Raw genomic sequence first — 20,888 nt, forward strand, 5'->3', positions numbered from 1 at the left:
GAGGGTAGTGGGGGTAGCTAGTCAGGAACCCAAATTCAAGGTAACACCACTAGTCAGAGAGAGAAACATCTCTATTGAGGGTCCTGGGCACCTGCCTGAACCCAGAGCAGGCAAGGCACCTTAAGTGAAGAGGCGGATGGTGCCGTCAGCCCCTGAGGAGAAGACCCACGGCTGGGTGGGGTGGAAAGCCACGTCCAGCACGCCCAGGTCACAGGTCAGTGTGTGCCCCCTCAGCACCTTCACGGGCACCAGCAGTGGGTTCTGCAGCAGGTCACTGTGGGAGAGGGGAGGGGAGGGGCTCAAATGGGGGCAGTCCCCTGGGGTGGGGGGGGCAGGCAGGTGTCAGCACTCACTTGTACACCATCCCGTGGCAGACGATGACACTGCCGTCGTCAGAGCCAGATGCGAAGAGCGGATACCGGGGGTGGAAGGCCACTGCCCGTAGGGCCTTCTTGTGGTGTCTGGGAAAGGGATTTGATTGAGGGCAGGCCCAGCCCATGACAACCCCCACACCCACACACGTGCGGGCGGGGCCTCACCTCAGCATTCTGTAGGGCTTGGTGGAAAGGTCCAGGTCGAACCATACCAGCTTGCTGTCGTAGCTGCCGCAGATGACGTGGTCACCTGGGGTACATGTGGTGGTGGGGACCTGGTGCCCAGTGGCGCCACCCTCAGGGTATGCCCCCCTCATGCCCCCACCTGCAGAGTACACCTAGCCCGTCACCCTCACCTGCAGGGTGTACGGCCAAGCTGGATACCCACTTGCAGTTGGGCATCAGCTTCTTGGTGAGCTCCTGGCGCAGCAGGTGGTACAGGCGGACACTGCGCTGGGAGGCCACCAGCAGAAAGGGACGGACAGGGTGGAAGGCCACACACTGCACCTGTCCATGACTGCGGCGGAAGGGGCTCTGGCTGAGGCGGCGGCTCAGCTGATGGATCAGCACTTGGGTATGGCCCTGGGTGGCCAGCACCACAGCCATGTAGTCCCCACGCCCATGCCAGGTCACCTGGGTCACTGGCTGCAGAAGACGAGATTGGCTGAGCAGGGTCTTTCTCCACCCCTCCCATGCCCCCCACCCTCCACGCCCCACACCTTGCCATGGCAGATGCGCAGCCTTAAGCCCCTCTGGTGCTCCTCCTCTGAGGCTTCCAGCCAGCGGGCAGGCTGCAGGGTAGGCTCCTGGGGTGGGGTGAAGGCACCCAGCAGCTGGTCCGTGCTGCCCACCACCAGCCGGTCCCCGAGGGATGGGTTCAGCAGCAGTACTGCATCCTCCCTGCAGACCAGAGCCAGCACAGCCCCTCAGACACCGCAGCCCCTGCTGCCCCAGCTGCCCACCCCCAGCCTCGCACTTACACAGCCACGGCCACCAGACAGATGGTGGGGTGGGGGTTCCATGAAACACTCTTCACCACACCCCCCACAGGCACAGTTTTCATGCAGCGGGCAGTGGCCACCTCCCAGAGCCTCACCGAGCCATCATCTGAGCCTAGACACAGCAGATAGACACTCAGCACCCACTGTCCCACCCAGGCCCCCACATTGGGGCTCCCTGAATTTAGGCCCACCTGAAGCCAGCCACTGGCCCCCTGGGGAGACGCTCAGGCAGCGGACGAGATCGCTGTGACCCCTGTAGACCTGCAGACAAGGGGCAGTGAGGAGATGGACACCCAGGAGTGTGCTGCTTGCCCATCCCACCTGCTTACCAGGGCCTGGCATGTGGGGAAAGGCTGCAGGTCTCGTGGGCGAGGCAGTTTGGGGATGAGGTCTTCAGGGTCCACATTTACCTGGGGCAGGAAAGCATGTGGTCGGTCACCTTGTACCGTCCCCCCCATACCCCTGCCCAGGTATACCGCCCCCCTGAGTACCCTCATCTTGCGCTGACGTGGGCACAGGTAGAGATCCAGGCAGCGTTCAAAGCGCTCATGGATGAAGCGTCCATAGGCAGGCACAGCCCGAAGGCTCGGAAACTTGTGTGGTAGGAAGCTGAGCTTTCGTTCACTGGGCTCCTGCTGCTGCCACACCAGGCACTGTGGACACGGGGGGGGGGGGGGGGTGTGTGTGAGCTGGGGCCAAGATCCGGGGACCAGACCCATCCAAGTCAGACCCACCTCCTCCTCGCTCGGCAGGTACTCAGGGGGTGGGTTGTAGGACTCCGCATGGCCAGGCAGGGCCAGCTTGGGGGCAGGCACATGCATCTTGTGACGTCCCAGCACAGCACTGGGGTCCTCCTGGGCCCACAGGTCATAGAAGTTTGGGGTAGGGTCCCGGGGGCGGCGAGGCTGGATCCAGCCCATCTTGATAGCATGCACCATGCGAGAGACCTGCAGATAGACACAGTCAGGGCAGGACGTGTGGGGGCTGCACCCTGGAGGAGAGGGCACCCACCTTCTCCTTCTCCACCAGGGACGGGATGAAGCTGCGCTTGTCGGCAGGGCGGTTGGTCACGGGGTGGATCATGAGGTCTCCACTGAAGAAATCCACAGCAGGCTGGGGAAACAAGCACAGGCTGTGGGCCAGGTCCCTGCAGGTGCCCCAGAACCCAGGGAGATTCACTGCCACCTACCTCACACGGGTCAAAGCTCATGTCCCCAAACTGGCCCCTCTGCAGCCGCTGCACCAGGGCCACCTGCTCATCTGTCAGTCGCACATCGTGCCCCGTCATCCGGTCCTGCACTGTGCGCCTGGGAGGCTGCCCATCAGAGCCAAGCTCCCGGCCCCCATCCTGCCCCATAGCCCTGCCCCCCTCTAGGCTCTGCCCTCCAGGCTCACCAATAATCAGGGTCATCCATTTTGTCCAAAAACTGGTCCAGCTCATCTGGGGTTCGCACTGGCTTATAGATGCGCCTGCCATCCAGGTCGTAGCCCACATGCGGGAAGTCATCGTACCACTGCAGGGGCACGTTGCCCACCGTGTTCCGTACATCCTGGGGCAGCAGGCAGCATGTCAGCAAACCCACCGTGCCCACCCCCCTTCAAGCCCCTCAGATGAGGGGGAAGAGTGAGAACCAGGGGACGGGCCTCGAGGCAGGACCAGGCACCCCGACATGTGCCTGCCCTGGAGTGTGACGTGGCATGGTGGCCAGGATGCCCCCCTTCAGTCCACAGAGGCTCTGGAGCTGCACCTCACATTTTCCACTGAAGTGATGCCAACCCCGCGCCCCCCCCCCCACTGGATTCCCTGGCCAAGGCTCTGGAGCCACAGACAAGGGTGAGCTCATCGAGTGGGCTCTTTCCCCTGGCAGGACCTTAAGCAAAAATGGGCAGCCATAGGCAGGGAAGACCCTGCCAACCCCCTCCAAGGGGAGGCAGGAGCAATTGCATGCTGTCCTACTGGCACTTGAGGACCTCCCAGCTACCCCCATCCTGTCTCCCCACCCCCAACAGGCAGAGCAGCCACATTCCTGGACACACATTCCTGATCGAGGCCCCTGCCAGCCACCACCCTCCCTCCGCCCAGCACAGAGACTGCTGCCCTGGCGGCCACTTCCTGCAACAGTAACCACAGGGGGAGGGGCCCAGATGAGACTTAGCCCAGCTGGGAGCCCAAGGCCCCCCTTACAGCAGGACAGAATCCCCTGGGCACTGCCCTCTGCACCTGCCAGCCTCAAGACCTGCTGACTTTAGTACTTCCAGCAAGCACACACATATGGCTCTGCTCAATGCTAGGAGTGCCCTTCCTCCTCCTCTGCACAGGGTGGGGAGCCTCCAGGGCCCCCAAGTCTACATGGACATTTCTGAACTGGACCCTGGTGTGGGGCAGTGGCAGGGGTAAGTGGAGGGACATGGGGTGGCTTCTCCACAGCAGGGGAGTAGGCATGAGCCAGGAAAGGGGGAAGGGTTCAAGGCAGAGGGCATAGCTTGTGCCAGACGTGGAGGGTGCAGCTGATGCCAGACAGGGGCAGGTGCAGAACAGGCTGTGGGCCACCAGGGGACCCCACGTGTAACTGTTGGGCAGAGGGGGCCTGCAGGGACTGGGGCTGAACTCCAGCTCCTCAATTGCTCCCCGCCCTACGCAGAAGGCCCAAGTGTACATGGGAGGGAGAGACAGGGTGTGGCTAGGAGCCCAGGGCCTAGGCAGCTGGGTTAACTTGGTCATGCCAGAGGAGAAGGCTGGGATGACCCCATGACGGATCCCTTTTGACCCTCCTGCCCCTGATGAGGGGGAGGGGAGGGGCTGCACAGCACAGCTCCAGAACCACCCAGAAGGGGGCTCCCACTCCCCCCCCAGAGACAGCAAGATGCTCCTGGCCATGCCGAGGGCCCCTTCAGTGTGGCGAGGGAAGGCAGAGGGACGCAGGGCCCCAGCTCAGGCGGCCTCCAGGGGCTGGGAGGCGGGGAGGAGGGCGGGGCTGCGAGGGGGAGGGGCCGCCACCACTATAAAGGCCCGGCCCGCGGCCCCACTTCAGCCAGGGACGCACACGTGCGCGCTGTGCCGCAGCCGCCGCCGTGGGCGCCCGTACCCGCGCCTCCCCGGACCGGACCGGGCGCCCGCCCACCAGGGCCGGCGGCATGCGCGGCGCGCGGAGGAGCTGACAGCGTGCCCGCTGGCCTTGTTCTTCACCATGCTGCGCTCTGCGCCGCCCGGCCGCTACTTGTACCCCGAGGTGAGCCCGCTGTCGGAGGACGAGGACCGAGGCAGCGAAAGCTCGGGCTCCGACGAGAAGCCCTGCCGCGTGCACGCTGCGCGCTGCGGCCTCCAGGGCTCCCGGAGACGGGCCGGGGGCCGGAGGGCAGGGGGCGGCCCGGGCGCCGGGGGACGGCCGGGCCGGGAGCCCCGGCAGAGGCACACAGCAAACGCGCGAGAGCGGGACCGCACCAACAGCGTGAACACCGCCTTCACGGCTCTTCGTACGCTCATCCCCACCGAGCCGGCTGACCGCAAGCTCTCCAAGATCGAGACGCTGCGTCTGGCCTCCAGCTACATCTCGCACCTGGGCAATGTGCTGCTGGTGGGCGAGGCCTGCGGCGACGGGCAGCCTTGCCACTCCGGGCCCGCCTTCTTTCATGCAGCGCGGGCTGGCAGCCCCCCGCCGCCCCTGCCGCCCCCCGCCCGCGACGCAGAGAATGCCCAGCCTAAGCAGATCTGCACCTTCTGCCTCAGCAACCAGAGGAAGTTGGTGAGTGTGGACGCGGGTCATCCACGGACAGGGACCTGAGGAGGATGTGGCACCCCTACCTCCAAGTCATCCCAACAGCCCACACCTGCTGGGCAGAGGCAGGGCCAAGGAACAACCCCCTAGCAGCACCTGTAATCCAAGGGCGAGAGTCCCAGGGAGGGAGGACAAGGCTGGAGCTGGCAGGGCTGGGCCTTCTCCTATGAGTCCTCAGAATACAGGTTCTATGGGGACCAGGGAAGCCCACCCAGACCAGGTGGGGGCCTGAGTGGCAAGCAGGCTAGACACCAACCTGGAACAAGCTGGGGGGCCAGACAACGGTTGGTTCAAGCAACTCTAGCACCCACTGCCTCCAGGATGGGGATTCATGTAAAGTCCCTCCAGGCCAGTATGCCAGACTATAGTCCCTGCCACTGGCCTAAGGTTTATTGGTCACCTGCCATCCTTCCCCTGGCCCCAGCTTGGCCCCAGGGCTGCCCACTCAGATGTGGCCGTGGGTCTGAAGGCAGGAGGCTGGCAGGAGACTTGGGAGCTGGGAGTGAGGGCCATGCTGTGGGACGCTGGACGCTGTGATTTACAGCTCCTGCTGTGCTTGGTGGCACCGGAAAAGCAGGGTGAGCATGGAGAAAATACGGCTCGGCTTTTCCCAATCCCCATTTCCTCTCCAGACAGCACGCGCGAGCTCCTGGGGCCTGAACATCTGGGAAATTTAATTTTACAATTCCGGCTGCGCAGCAGTGTGTATTCTCCTCCCCAAGTGCATGGGGAAGCGGGGTGAGCTCGAAAGGGGGTACTTCCCTTGCCTGCCACCTGAGACGGCATGGGGGAGCCCAGAGGCACGGGCTGGCACTGGGTCTCTGCCCAGATCCTGACATTGCCCTCCCCTCTGCAGAGCAAGGACCGTGACAGAAAGACGGCGATTCGGAGTTAGAGGCTGATGCCACTGGGCGATCCACGGAAAGCCCCCATGGACCTGACTCGGGCACAGGCCTCCCATGAGGGCACCCACCAGGCCTGCTCCGCCTCTGGCTACAAGTGGGGCCGATGGACAGGCAGGCGGCAAAAGGACTCTGAGCTTGCCGCAGTACTTGCCCAGGTCCACTGGAACTTTTCACGCTGGCTTCCCACCTGGGTTTTCTTCTGGTCACTACATGCTAGCATCTTGGGTCTTTGATATGATAATATAAAGTCTGGGGATTTTGTATAATTAAAAACAAAACAGTATCTTCCAAAAGTGGAAGCACACTGTCCTCTCAAAGCGTCCAGTATCCATCCTGAGCCCATTGCCCACCCGATATGGGCTGTCTCTTTCCAGCCCTGTCCTCCCTGGGCTGGAGGCACCCCAGTCCTCAGGGAAGATCCCCACCTTCCAGGCCTCAGGGTTGTCCTTCCCAGACCCAAGGCAGAGTGAGGCACCTCCTGCCAGGGAACTGTGGCCTGGGGGACAAAAGGGAGAGGAGGGCAGGGCTGATGGGATGCAGCCAGCCCTGGGGCTCCCACTCTCAGGACCTGCATGGTGCCCAGGGCTCCATGCCGGACCTCAGGGCCTTGGCACTTCAGCCTATGACCATGGAGCCCCAATAAATGGATGTGTAGGGAAGCTGAGCGAAGGGCATTGCCTGGAAGAGTGGCTTCCAGGCCTGGGCGGCCTGAAGGCATGGGCCAGAAGGCAGCTGCCTGCATGCACCTCACCCCTGCCCAGCCCTGCACTTGGCCCCTTGCAGCACTGTCCACACTGGGAGGACTTCTAGCCATCTACCAGCACGTCCACCCAACTCCTCCAAAAGTCCTATCTGCCAATGAGGAGGGCAATTCAGGCCCCTTCCCTGAGTTGTGCACAGCTGGCTCACCATTAAAATCCTGCAGGTGACAATTATAGTTCAGCAGCTGTGAGCTCCAGGGGCACAGCAGAGAAGAAAGGCCCTATGTCGGCCACCTCCCCCACCAACCCAGGCAGGCAACCAGCCCGACTTCTGGCCAGTGTGGGGAATGGCCAAAAGAGCCAGGTGCCAGCCCCAGGACCTCTCAACCCTCAGTGCAGGCTCAGGGCCCCCATTGAAATGCCCCCTTTGGCCACAGGGGAGCGGCCAGGTGTTGAGGCCCAGGTGGGCACCCCAGGAGGGCAGGGCCAGAGCTGCCCCTCCTCTGCATGGATGGGCACCAGGGAACTGTGAATCAGGAAGTGGTGGTGTAATTTTGGAGGAAATTCTCAAAGCCAGAGCCATTAAGGCCTAGAGAGGGGCTGTGTCCAATATGATAGAAATAGAACAGGATAAAAAGTCATAGTGGCAGGTCCCATTCAGAGAAACCCAACCCCAAATTTCCTCTCCTTAATCCTGAAGGAGCCTACAGCTGGCCCACGGAGGGGAGGAGAGGGTGAGCTCCGTCAGAAGCCCCCCCACCTCCACCCGCCTGCTTGGGAGCCAGGACCACCAGGGACTGAAAAAGACATCCCTTCCCCTATCAGGACCCCAGGACATTTCAAGAGCATGCCCTGGGGCAGAAGTTTTGGCAGGCAGCTACCCTGGGGTATCCGAGGCACCTCCTTGCTGCACTGGGCACCATGCAGGCTGTAGAGAGGCTCCACGGCCCACTGGCCTCACATTTCCAAACCTGGGCCTGAGCTGGGGGTGCAAACCTCCTTCATGAACCACCTCCAAGATGATGGGTAACCAGTGGGCACTCACCTCACAGTCTCAAAGTGGCCACAGGGGAAAGGGAAGCACACAAAGTAAAGCCAGAGAAAAGAAATACAAAGGGAGGGATACCTGGAGCAGGAGGATAGACAGGGAGGCTGGAGAGGAGCAGGCGTCAGGGACAGGGACACTAGCCTGGGGCAGGGTGCAGGGGGAGGATGTGTGGAGGTGGAAAGTCAGTGGGAAGACAGGCTTCTGGGATGGTCCCCAGGGCCCAGCTGGTCCAGTGGTGCATGCGGGCCAAGCCCTCTACTGCCGCGCCTGTGACTCTAACAGCGACTCCCAACAGCGGCTGCAGCTTGGCCGGCCTCAGGCCTGGGCAGTGGGCCCGGCTGCTCCCTGAGCTGCACCAGTAGCAGCGGCGGTGGCGGCAGCGAGGGCCTGGACCGCCAGCCAGCAGGGGAGGGGAGGGGGTGGGGAGGAGCACTCCGTCACCCTCCACTGCTCCAGAAATTCAAACCAGACTGGGGGTGGCTGGGGCGGCCCCACGCAAGTCCACTCGGCAGCCGCTGGGCTGCTGGGCTGGGGTGGCAGGTGCTCCCCGCCCACCACAGCCCTGCTTCCTTCCCTCTACCACGCCTGGCCCAGGGACAAAGACCCAGGGCTTTCAGTGTGTGTGCCCCACAGGCATCTGGAAAGGAGGGGCCAGCCCACACTGGGGCCAGCAGCCGCCTCTGTAGGCCAAGCTGGGCTGGAAACACTCCGATCGGCCTCGGCTGTCAGCTCCCTGTCCCTGGCCTGGGGAACGAGCTGCTGGCGGCACCACATGATTCATCACCAGGCTGCCTGGGCCCACAGGCCAGCCGGCCCCCACCCTGCTCAGCACCTGTGGCTGCCAGGAAGCACATGTGACCTCGAAGGGTGAGCACCGCCAACCCCTCCAGGTCAGGCACTGTGCTGGGAGCCCAGGCTGAGAGCACAGACAGTCTGGGCCCAGCTCTCCAGGGGCTGCTCTGCCCCAGGACCAGTATGTGGGACACACTGGTGGGGTCCCCACCCCAACTTCACCGGACAGGGCAGCCACTGGCTGTGCGGCTACGACGGTTCCGCTCTATGAGCCCGCCCCTCCCCCTCCCCAAAGTGGCTGCAGCTGTCAGGACCGCAGATTGGAACTGCAGGTACAGCCTGGCCCGCTGCCACCTCCCTCCCTGTCTGTCTGCGAGGGAGGAAGCCGGCCCACCTCTGGAATCCTTCACTCGCTCCTCGTTCCCTCTCCACCTGTCCCCCGGGAGCCCGGGGTCAGCCGCCCTCGCTCCGGCTCGCTCTTTTCCCTTGCCCCTCTCCGATTACAATGCCGGCAGTGTTCGCTCAGCTCCCCTACACGAAGCTCCCGCCTGTCTTGGAGCAAGCCTCAGCCTTCCTGCATCTCTGTCCTTCCCAGCTCCTCCGAGGTGTCTAATCTCTGTCAGTGCCCCAGCTCACCTGCTGCAGCTGAACCCACAGAAGGTTCTAGCAGATGAGTCCTGGTTGTTAGACCAAAGAGGAGAAAGCCAGGTCCTGCTCCAAAGGCCAAAGCCAGCTGAGGGGACCCCAGCAGTGGGAGGGCCAGAAGGAGACCGAGCCCACTGGATGTAATCAGCCAGGTCCAGTGCGTCAGGCAGGGAATTCAGAGTGCTCTTCCCTGGCCTCCTCCATCAGACTGCCCCATTATTTTTGGACTCAGGTAGCAGGGCAACTCTTTGAGACCAGCCCAGACACCCCAAATTCCATCTGTCCATCCCTCACAAAAGCCATGCTGGCTGGTCCTGCACCTGAACTGTCAGACACTTGTAGGCACAGGGCCCATCCAAGCTCACTGCACAGCCCCTACCAGCACCTGCCTGGCTGTTAGGGAAGCAAGTCTGCCCCCATGGGGTCCACAGGATGGGGAGAAGGCACGGAGACCACCTCTATTCCCAGGTCCTCAGACACCTGAGACCCAAACCACTTGTCCCTCTTGTGGGGCTGACCAGGGTGCAGTGCATGTTCCCAGGTGGGTGCAGGCTTGGGGCCCCTTACTGCGTGGCAAAGGCCTGTTCTAAGCCACACTATTCAGAGACAGAGCTCAAATTGGGCCTGGTCCTGGGAACTGTACACCAGCCCTCACCTCCTTCCCTCACCCTCAGCCACCCAGAGCTGCTCCAGCATCCCTGCCCAACCTTCCCCACAGAGCTTGCCTCCCAGCACCACACCTCCAGCCCAAGGGCAAACACTCCTCTCACAGGAGGCCCCTTCCCAGCATCCTCCCACCACGGAAAGTGGCTCCCAGCAGGGATGTGGCAGGCTGGGGCTCTGAAGCCCACCTTCACCTGCCAGCTGCTGCCAGCCCCCCCAGGCCCCAAGACCCTGCTGGATCCCAGGATGCTCACTGTATACCTCCTAAGGGGCAAGGACATCCACCCCTGCTCCCTTCTCACTCACCCCTATCCTACCCTGCCCCCCACCCCAGGGAATCTTCTCTTCAACCAGAGTGGCAACTGGGAAGCACCAGCCAACACAGAGCAGGGGCCCCACCCAAGCACCGTGGCCTCGCTCAAAGCTGAGGCCAGGCAAAGGTACCAGGGGGCACCCTATGGTCACAACCATTACGCCCACGTAGCCCTCCCTCCACCTACAAGGCTGTGGGTCAGCAGTGCAGGCCAGTAGCCCTCCCAGGAGAGGCAGAGACCAGACCCAGGTCCTGGCCAGTGGCCCCATTCGGAGGCTGGCTGTAGGGGTGGAAGGCCGCCAGGGAGGCCGGGGCGTGGGGCGGTCGGTCTGCGAGGCTGAGACACTAGCAGGCTCAGCGCCCGCCGGGCGTCCCACAAACAGCTCAGAAACCTGAGCCGACAGGCTCTGGCTGCCAGCAACGACGCAAGCGCTCTGAGTGCACGCAGCCAGGCGGGGTGGGCGCCCTGGGAGGAGCAGGAGGCCGCCAGCACTGGAGGCAGCTGCCGGTTCAGTAGCTCAGAGAAGCCATTAACGGCGTTTGGCGAGAGAGCAGAGGGGATCGTGGGTTCTGGATGCAGACAGGCCCAGCTGTCCCTGAGGGATCCGGGTTACCTCGAAGCCAAGGGGGGCCAAAGAGCCGGTCAGTGCTACAGCCTACAAGAGGGTGTGGGCCCAGGGTCCTCCCATACTCTTTGGCCAGAGTTCACAGCGGCCCTGAACCCCTCGCCTTAGACACACAACCACAGGCCTGCGGGGAGGCTCCTCCTCCACCCATTGTGGTCCTCAGTTTCTCCAGCTGCTTGAAACAAAAAAGATGGGCAGCTGCGGTAAAGGCCGCCAGCCCCCTCCCCAGCCCTCTCCCCCGCCTCCTAGGTCTTGGCGGCTGGATGAGATCACGTCTGTGGGGGGGGGTGCCCTGGAGAGGGGTGAGGTGGACATGTGGGGGCAGGGCGGAGGAAGCTCACAGGCTCCTCCCACAAGGCCAGGACCCTGCCAAGAGCAGCAGCACATCAGGGGCTTTGCCCAGAGCAGGCTGGGACGTGAGCCTGGGGAAAAGGATAGGGGGTGCGAGCACTACGCAGGGCTCAGGCCTCCCAGGAAGGTGGAGGGCACCACACCAGAAGTGTCCCGGTGGAGGGTCCTCAAAGCTAGGCCCAGCAGGGGCCACAGCCAGAGGGCCCAGAAGCCCAGGCGTCCCTCAGCCCCCCAGCCCAGGGCTCAGATCTAGACCCAGGGAGTGGGTAGGGCAGGCCCAAGGGACAGGCATGGAGGTCCTCTCTCCCAGGAGCACACACCCATCAGGACCCCTGCTCACTGCTGAGTGGGACCCTGGCACTACTGCCTATCTCCAAAGACACTGCTGGGAGCAGAAACTGCCCTGACTCGAGTGGTGTTCACAGATCCTAGCCTCGCAGGCACCAACCAACCAGGCACAGCCACAGGGAGTGCCAGGCTCTGCACCCCAACCCTCGCAGTCACCATACCACATGTGCTCCAGCCTCCTTGGCCTCTTCCACAAAGCCCACTGAACTTTGCTCAGATGCTAGAGACACAGCCACAACCTCAGGGTGGGAGACATGGGCCCAGCAAGCACCCAAGGGGCACACATTTCTGGATGGGGGCATCTGCCAGGGCTCCTGAAAGCTGGGCTCTGCCGCCCCCTCCAGTCACCACTGGAAGCAGAGGGGCGGGCAGCACAGCGGCTCCCTTCTGTCACTCAGCCGACATATGGGATACTCATCTCGAGGAAGCGCCCACAGCCCCCGCAGTGACTCCGGGACAGGAGCACCCCCTCCCCCAGGTGGAAGGCCCCTCCCCCAGCCTGCACTCCATTTACAATCATCATCGATTTCTCAAAATACCAAATATAAAAAAGTAGCCGACAGGATGTGGCTGCCGACAGCCAGAGCCCTTGGGAGGGGGAGACAGGCAGGGAGCCGTACTGCACAGCCCCCCTTCACCGAGTGCGCCCGCTGCTCCGGCCAGGAAACCAATTTATTTTGTTTTGTCTCTGTTCTCTGAACGCACAGAGACCGGATCGGGCGAACAGCCAAGGCTCCTGCAGCCGCTGCCAGCAGAGCCTAGGATGGGGGTGGAAGCAAGTGGGGGGGCCGCCCTCCCCAGGCCCGGCTGCCCTGACAGAAGGCAGGAAGCACTCCTGAGGCCAAGGACGCGGTCCCTCAGCCTCTAGGCCACACCTGACTCAGAGACACCAGGGAGGGGACAGGTGGCCAAGTACCACAGCCACCTTGGGGCTCAGAGCTCTTCAGCTCTCAGCCCTCCCGAATCAGCAGGCAACTGAGATATAGCGTCCACCCACCCACCCATCAGGACCTCTGGACCCCAGACTGAGCACCCCTGGGCCAACATCACACTGTCCCTGCTTTCCCCTTCAAACCACGAACATGAGGGAGACAACCAGATTCAGGGGCCTCGATTGGCCTATGCCTCGAAGAAACTGGACAGGTAAGGGGCAGAGCACCCGGGCTGTTGGGTCTTCTGCAGGAAGCTGACAGTGCTGCTGTCTCCCGTGCCCAGCAGGGATGGCATCCAGGTCTGTCACAAGGCTGGCTGGTGTGGGGAAAGCCCACCCAGAGTGTGAGCACAGCCTCCACAGAGTACATGGGGATCCCAGGATGCCAGCCCCCCATAGGGCCAAGACGTGGGCATGGGCTACTGCACCACAACCCTAAGCCTTCCCTGGCGATAACACACACACTCCTGCAGTCATGATTCTCAGACCCCAAAATCACTCTTCCAGACCAGGAGTGGAGCCCAGGGCCAGGACACCCATTCAGGCCCCACCAAGGGCTTTCTCCCCTCTGCCCCAGGCAGAGCCCACCCTACCTCCTCGTCAGAACTGTCTTCTGCGTACTCATCGCTGCCCCGTGCTCTCGCCGCCTCCATCCCTGGGGGGGAGGACGGGGTCCTGACAGCCTGTGGAGGACAGAGAAAGTGCTTAAGTCAAGACACCAGAGCCCTCTGACTGGGTAGATCCCAGGCCTCTCCTGGTTGGGGGGGCAAGAAGGACAAACTGTCCCTCCTCCTGACTAAGGCCAAGGTTCCCACCGCTCCAATCTCTGAGAAGTTCCAAATTGGCCCCAGGCCTCAGGACAACACTAGGGATACCCAGGTCTAAGTGGGTCTCTCAGGGAGAGGGGTGGGCCCAGCCCCAGCCCAGGTCCTCTGTCAAGGGCCAAACCCATCACGATATCCAAGCTCCAGAAGAGGACCACCCCAGGGAGCGGACGACAGCTGGTGACAGACTGGAAAAGGGGTAGTGAGCAACAAGCCACAAGCCGTCCTATGTCCCTTAACAAGAAAAGTGGCTGCAGGGATCCTGGCCCAACAACCCCACAACCAGCCCCGCCTGGCCCACTGCCAGCCTGGGGGACAAAGTGAGAGCTGGGGAGTCCCACCTGAGGAAAGTGTGTGGCATTCACTGCCAGCCACCTTCACAGCTGGTCCACTACTAGGGCAAGACCCTCGCCCTGAGGCCTAGCTGAAAGTCACATCTAGCCCAGCAAGCCAAGAGGAACCCGGATGCTCAGAATGCTGGGGACTCGGCCCCCAGGAACCTCACCCCACCCACCACATCCCTGGCCCCAGGCTGACCCCATCCACCAGGTCAGTGAGTGGGTGTCGCTGAGCATTCACACCTCAACCTGGAAAACAGATTCCAGTCACAGGGTGGGGGGATCGGGTGCACCGGAACCAGGGTGATGGGGAAAACAGCCCACTACTCACCCCTGGGGGCAGTAAAGTGCTCAGGAGCAGAAACCCCTAAGCACAGTACCGCCAACCAGCCCAGAGCCCACTCCCCTGCCCCCGCCCCCACCCGGGCAGGAGCCAAAGGCCTGCGAGGCAGCTCTTCCTCTTGCCTGTTTTTCCCCTCAGTGTGAGGAAGGTGGAAGACTAAGTTTTTTTCCAGGCCAGGAACAAGGCAGGATTTGGTTTGCATGTCTCTCCTGCCCCTGCTCCCAGTACTGCAGGTCAGCAAGGCCTGGAGCCTGGGTGCGGAAAACAGAGGGCAAGCACCAAGCTCCTGCCTCTGCCCAGGGCCCAAAGCTCTCTGCCGTCCTTGCCCACAAAGCCACCAGCAGGCACACATGCTCCAGGTCCTGGGCCAGCCTGTCTGTGAATCTCAACAAGCACCCTATGAGCCACTGCTCATGGCTGCCCACAGTGCCATCCTGCCCGATGTTCCTCCAGGTGCCAAACCCCCGTGTCCCACACCATCTGTACCACAGGTGTGGTCAGGGGATGTTGGCAGGAGACAACAGACACTTCCCCTGTACTGCATGCAGCACAGTGAATCCCACAACACTCAGTTGCACAGCCCTCCTGGGGCATCACATCCTCCTCCAAACCTGACGCTGCAGGGCAGCCGGCAGCCGCCAGGGGGCAGTGCATTTAAAAAACATTTATAGTTAAGAAACAAGACCACTAAGGAATAAAACAGAAAAGGGTGCCAGCTCAGAAATGAAGGTCCCTGCTCACCACCGCATCCCGGCTGCCAGCATCCAAAACCCTGGTTCCTCAGGCACACACACAGAGTGGTGGGGGTGCCAAATCTACATGGCCCAAGATGGGTTCAAGCACTACCTGGCACTGCCCCCCTGAACCTGCCCATGTGGGCTGCTCAGGGGCCACAGGCAGGCCCCAAGGGAAGCGGGGTTCTGTAGGCAATTGCCCCAACCCAGGGACTGAGGAGGGGCTGTGGGTGGAGCAGCCCAATATGGTGGAGTCCCCACGCACCACTCCCAGGGTCTACAGTGAGCTCTGTACAGACAGCACAGGCAGGACTCCTTAAATTATCTGGACAATACTACACATTGGGCTAAAATATTACTAGGTCTCTTGATTGTGGCATGGAAACTAATGAAAATGGGAACTTTTTCACAAAAGATTAAGAAAACAAAATAGAAAAAGACCCCATATAAACAGAAAGAACCAAACCCAACACAACAAGTAGAAGTGGATCTAAACGAGCAGAAAAGGGAAGAAATGGCTTTAGGCACAAGTCCACTCAACATGTGGAACCAAGAGCAGGCACAAGGGCACCATGGCATCTCTGCTGTGAGATAGGAAAGGCCTGCTGAACACCACAGTGCTGTTGGGGGGTCTGGGGGGAAGCCCGGGGGGGGGGAGTGGGGGGGGCTAAAACCAGCAGCTAAGCCCCAGGGCAGAAACAGGACAGGTGTGGGTGGTCAGTGGAGAGCCAAGGAGAGCACGGAGGCGGACATGGGAGACATGGAGGTGAGTGTGGCCACCTTCAGTGACCCAGGTACAGCCAGCTGGCACAGGGCTCCCAGCAGCAGGCTCAAAGACACTGACATGCTGTTAAGAGTGTGAAGGGCAGGGCTGGAGAGTGTGGCCAGGACACTGCGTGACTGGCCTGGTAGACAGGGACTCAGGTAAACAGGGTGGCAAAGGACCGGGACAGGGCTGTTAGCCCTGAGGGGCTGAGACAGGACGGATGCTGGGGCAGAGCGGACGCGGCGAGGAGGTCACTGCAGCAGAGCAGCGAGTCCCCACCCAACTACACTCAGCACAGCAACAGATCTGGGTCCACTGTGGGGGGAGGAGAGGTGGGGGAGTGGCCAGCACCGACACTGCCCTGCGAGGCTGTCTGTGCTCACTCACCCATGTGTAGCCCAAGTATGCCTCGCTCTTCCTCAGTGAGCTCCTCCAGCTGACGGCCAAGTGAGAGCTCAGAAATCTACTGTCAGGATGACCTGTGTCTCCCCAACCCCACACTCGGGGAGGACATGGGCTAACAGGTAAACACATGGCTGTTTCCACACAGGAAGAGAAAAGGAACCTGAGGCCGGGCAGTAAACTGAGTTTTAGGGGAAAAGGGAATTCTAGGAAAAGGGATTCAAAAGAACAGTCAGAGACAACCACACCTTCCCCTCAGCAGTGAGCTAGAGCCCAAAGTATGCAGGAGGCTGAGGATGCCTGACAGCATGGCAGAGTGGTCGCTGGGGGGGGCTGCCCCATCCTTGGTAGGAAAGTTATAAGGGACACTCTGGCTGGTGAAATGTGGAGGAAACAGCGACAGTGCTAAGTGGCAGCCGGGAACACACAGCAGAGGAGTCAGCAGAAAGCTGCTGGCATGGTGGGTGTGGGCAGCCTGGTGTGAGCCAGGCCCTGGGAGGGAGGCAGCAGGAGAAAAGGCGGGGGTGGGGCTGTTTGCTCTCAACAGAAGTCATCTCCCTCTCCAGTTAGCTCACCTAAGGACCATACAGTGGCTGTGGCCATGGTCAGGTGTCAAAGAACCTTAGAGACTTTCCATTAAAGTGCCTGGACATTTAGCCAAAGCAGCAGAAGTGGATGTCCCTGCTGGCATGGGTTTCTGGAGCTTATCATAATGGGAAGAGGGTTCTGTGTTGAGGACCCACCCCCAGAGGCAAAAACTTCTGGGAAAAAACCTCCATGGTGTGGCAGGTGACAATCCACCAGCTCTGGCAGGTAAAGGTGGGCCAGCAAACCCCTAAGAGGGCCCTGACCTCCCCAACAAGGTAAGAAGGTCCGAGCAGACAAGCAACCCTCAATCAGCTCCAGGATGAGAGGAACAGGCCAACTAGAGGCCATGGAAGCAGCTTATGACAGGCTTTCATAGGTCCACGTGGATGCCTCATGTGAGCACATGGGAGAACAAAACATGCAGGAAGCAGTGACTGGCCTGCTGGCTCAGTTCCCAGCCACAAAGCTACATGATGGAGACTGGACTCAGGCACCCAAAGAGAAGCATGAACGGTAGACATGGAGGGGAATAACCAGCTCATCCAAGTGGAGGGTACAGACAGCTTTTGAGAAACAGGTGAGAAAAAAAAGAGTGATGGGGGGTTTGCCACTGAGGAGCTCAGAACACCCCAACCTCTTCAATTTGCTCTCTTGCCCTGAAAAAACTGAAAGTCATGAAGACATTTCTTTAGAATAGAAAACCCTCCAACAGGAGCTGATTGTACCCTTCAGCTAAAGCACAAAAAAGCCAGAGACGTGACTTATAGGGCTCCTGTCCAGAATAGCCCACAGGAGACAGAGATGGCCCTCAGAGCCTGGGAGTGAAACAGAAGGACATCTCACTGGCAGGAGCCAAGGCAGGTGAAGTCCTGACACTGCCCCTGCATAGCCTGGGGGGAGCCACAGTCCTGGGTGTGCATGGGGGACAGCTTGGGCTGCTGCAGAGCCACAGGCACCCTCACCCTGAGGACTGCCCCCATCCAGGCAGCCCCATCCAGCTTCCTGAGACTGAAGGCTCAGATGTCACCTTGCCCTCTGGAGAAGGTGGGGCAGGTACCCTCTCCTGGGCTGGAGCCTCAGTTCCACTAACCCCAGATGGCAGCACTGCAGAGAGCAGCCAGTGACATGGGTGCAGAAACCTGAGCAAGAAGCCAGGTGCACGAGTCCATGTCCGGTGGCTCAGAGAGAACAGAGTGGGCACACCCGGAGCCAGCACCCCTTCCACTGGACAGCCTCTGGGGACACCTGCACACATTACCTACTTTAGAAAAGTTTAAATTAAAAATTCTTTTCATTAAAAAAACTTGAATTTTAGAAATTATTATAAATATCTTGTTTATAAGAAAGGATAAAAATTTAGCCATAGCCCATTTGGTTCAGTGGCTAGAGCACTGGCCTGCGGACTGAGGGGCCCAGGCTCTACTCCGACCAAGGGCTCGGTTGTAGGCTCCATCCCTGGTCCCAGTCGGGGCCCATGAGGGAGGCAACCTGTCGATGTGCCTCTCACATGGATGTCTCCCTCCACTCTCTGAAAAGCATGGGAAACATGCCTGAGTGAGGACAGGAGAGGATGAAAACTTAAACACTAATGTGCAGGCCTTAATTTCTAAGGTGGGAATATGCTTGAACTATTGTGGCTTCCACTGGAAAAAGGGCAATTAGTGGGAACTTCCCCTTTGTTGAACACTGCCGATGGAAGATCTATTCACTTTTTTGTCAAGGAGGCTATCTTTTGTAATTTTAAGAAGTTAAAAAGAAGAGGAGGAACAGTTTCCCACAGTCCTACACACCAGGGTCAACAGAATGATGGTACCATCTCCTCTGTGAGCCCAGCACTGCAGTTAAAGCCTGAACAGTGGAGGTTTAAGTCTGGTTTTAGATTTTCTTCCTAAGGAAACAAATCAAACCAGCAAGGCTTTCTGGTTTCCATTATGGGAGCAGACTTCTTTGTACAAGCCAAGGTCTTCACTTCTAGAACACAGGGCCAGTATAAATAGTTATAAACTTGTTTCTAGAACATTCCAACTAACAAATGTTATATTTCAGTTGAATTAAGCTTTTCTTTCCCTTTTCTAACTTCAGACAAGAGCAGGGTGCAGCCTTCCCCATCATCACAGAACAGGTGGCCCCTGGGGTCAAGTGGGGTAGACTGGCTCTCTCCTGTGTCCCTTGGCTTTGAATCCTCACCTCGGGATTTCCCCTATGAAACCCAGCCTATGACTGAGTTGAGCAAAATGGGCTGAGTGCCCTGGAGAGCACCCCAGCTTCAAACAAGTGTTCCACCGAGTCCCAGATGTGTTCCAGGTGCATCAAAGGAGGGACAAGGGCCTGGGGGTTCCTAAGGAAACTTGGAGAAAGCAGTGCAGGGACAGCCCCACCCCAGAGAACCCAAGGTCTGGCGGGTGTTTTCTTTCCTGGCTAATTTTATTGAGACAGGGGAGCCCAATGAGGAATCCTGGGTCACCCACCTGCTGCCCGGTGATCTTCTCTGTACTGACGTGGCCCTCACCACTGCTGGCCCCATCATGTCCCTCAGTGGAGTCCTCACTGCTGTCACTGCCGGAATCTTCCAGGCCTGAGAATATACTCTCCTTGCTGTCAGAGAGGCCAGAATCGCTGTCATCCCTAAGGCTGGGAGCAGGGGCCCAAAGCAGAGAGGGCTGCAAGAAGCACAGTGTTAATGAATGATGGCAGACCCCACAGCCTGCCCACTAGGCTGCATGCTGACCTGCAGCTCTCTGTGGCCGGCCTCCAAGGCCACAAGTCACAGCCCTCAGGTCACAAGCCTCCACTTCCACTACAACCAGCCACCTACCCAGGTCTTCCTTACTGTCCACCTCCTCCAACACCATGACTACCTGCCCTTGGAAGGGACAGTTAAGTCCCAGGATCTGACATGGAAAAGACTTTGAAAAACAATGTCCCCTTCTTAGAGCTCAGTTCCCATCCGCTCTCTACCTGCCACACCCACCCTGGCATCTGAGGCCCCAGAGCTTTGAGGGCACTAGGGTAAGGACTGGGGCCAGCAAAGGACCAGAACTCCTAAGGGGCTTTTCTCACTTGAATAGCCTCTGTACCCAACCAGGTTGGGACAGGCAGTGGGTGCAAAGTTTGGTTGAAGAATGACAAAAATGAAGCTTGACTTAAAAACAAGATTACCCGTTCAACCCCCCATGGAGCAAGACCCGTCCTTTCCGAGAAGACCCCATCTCATCCTTAACTCTACAGACACAATGCACAGTGAGCAGCCCTGTCACTGCCTTTAAAGTGGAACAAGGGCCCTGGCCTGTGTGGCTCAGTTGGTTTAAGCTTCATCCGGTGCACTGAAAAGTGGTGGGGGGTTCGATTCCCAGTCAGGGCACATGCCTGGGTTGTGGGTTTGGTCCTGGGTCAGGGCACATACAAGAGGCAGCCAATCGATGTGTCTCACTGTTTCTCTCTTGCTCCCTCCCTTCTTCTCTAAAAAATCAATTTAAAATTTTTTTAAAGAAAACAGATTCCTCTTTTTAAAAAAATGGAACAAGAACTTGCAGACATTTAAGAAGCATCTAAGTGCAGAATCCTAGATTTCACTGTTTCTCAATATTTACAAGTCTCTCACCTAACTGAACAGTCTGCATTTATTCCACAGCACTCAACTCTGTTTTCATAGAAGCAATTCTGACATATACTCTCTCAAGGGTCAGATGGACAGCGTTAGTGCCCACAAGTCCAGTTAAAACGATGTGTCCATTGCGGCAGGCATTGGATTCTATTCACGCTTCCTTATTCTCACAGCCTCTTTTATTTTTACAACAGATCTAACACATGTGACGTATAAGTATATAAGTACTTACCGCAGGTGTGAGCTAAAGTCTTTTGAATGGTAGGAGGCATAATGCAAAGGGTTTGAGAGGCTGCTGCACAGGGGGCTGCGTCCCGTTCCCACTTCTCTGCTGCTCTGACATTCTGCCCCCCCACAGACCCGTCCCCTCGCCTCCCACTCCAGACCCGTTCGCGCGAGACGTGCTCTCTGCCTAGGACGCCCCCCAGGGCCGCCTTCAGCAGAGGACAGGAAACCGACTCCTGTTCACTTTCCTAGGCTCGCCACACGCTGGGCCAGCTCGCGTGGGCCCGCGGCCGCACACGTAGCTCAGCCCCGCGCCCCAGCCACCACGTGGGACCGGTGCCGCGGACCCAGCCCCGCTGACCGCTCCCGTCCCGCGCAGCCCGCTGTCACCTCCTCCGGCTCCGGCAGCCGCTTCCCGGGCCGCGCTCCCGCCGCCACCGCGCACCCCGAGCTCCGCGCGCTCGCCATTCTCCCCAGCGGGTCCCGACCGCACCGCCACTTCCGGCAGCGACCCGGTCGCGTGGGCCTGGGGGCGGGGTCCGCGGGGTCAGAGGGCGCGGCCGCCCGCCCCGCGCGGTCTGATTGGTGAG

General features: G+C 60.0%; 2 protein-coding genes across 3 annotated transcripts; one reads left to right on the plus strand and one right to left on the minus strand.

Annotated features, from left to right (window-relative positions):
- Nucleotides 1–53: 53 nt before the first annotated feature.
- BOP1 (BOP1 ribosomal biogenesis factor) lies at nucleotides 54–20,766 on the minus strand. 2 transcript variants are annotated; one of them, XM_087825550.1, is made up of 16 exons: nucleotides 20,689–20,766; nucleotides 18,938–19,129; nucleotides 13,068–13,157; nucleotides 2,771–2,925; nucleotides 2,565–2,682; nucleotides 2,387–2,488; nucleotides 2,110–2,322; nucleotides 1,867–2,028; nucleotides 1,705–1,785; nucleotides 1,567–1,636; nucleotides 1,355–1,487; nucleotides 1,094–1,274; nucleotides 731–1,019; nucleotides 540–624; nucleotides 354–461; nucleotides 54–274 (listed from the first exon to the last, which is right to left on the minus strand). In XM_087825550.1, exons 1-16 carry the CDS (start codon nucleotides 20,764–20,766, stop codon nucleotides 121–123), a joined length of 2,211 nt encoding a protein of 736 aa, XP_087681676.1. In that variant the 3' UTR covers nucleotides 54–120. The 2 variants fall into 2 exon arrangements, with proteins under 2 accessions (XP_087681676.1, XP_087681677.1); XM_087825551.1 differs by lacking the exon at nucleotides 2,110–2,322.
- SCX (scleraxis bHLH transcription factor) lies at nucleotides 4,463–6,892 on the plus strand. The gene is made up of 2 exons (XM_016216561.2): nucleotides 4,463–5,118; nucleotides 6,008–6,892. Exons 1-2 carry the CDS (start codon nucleotides 4,564–4,566, stop codon nucleotides 6,044–6,046), a joined length of 594 nt encoding a protein of 197 aa, XP_016072047.2. The 5' UTR covers nucleotides 4,463–4,563; the 3' UTR covers nucleotides 6,047–6,892.
- Nucleotides 20,767–20,888: the final 122 nt, after the last annotated feature.

This window comes from Miniopterus natalensis, chromosome 16 (assembly GCF_054644295.1).
Source record: "Miniopterus natalensis isolate mMinNat1 chromosome 16, mMinNat1.hap1, whole genome shotgun sequence".
NCBI classification, from domain to species: Eukaryota; Metazoa; Chordata; class Mammalia; order Chiroptera; family Miniopteridae; genus Miniopterus; species Miniopterus natalensis.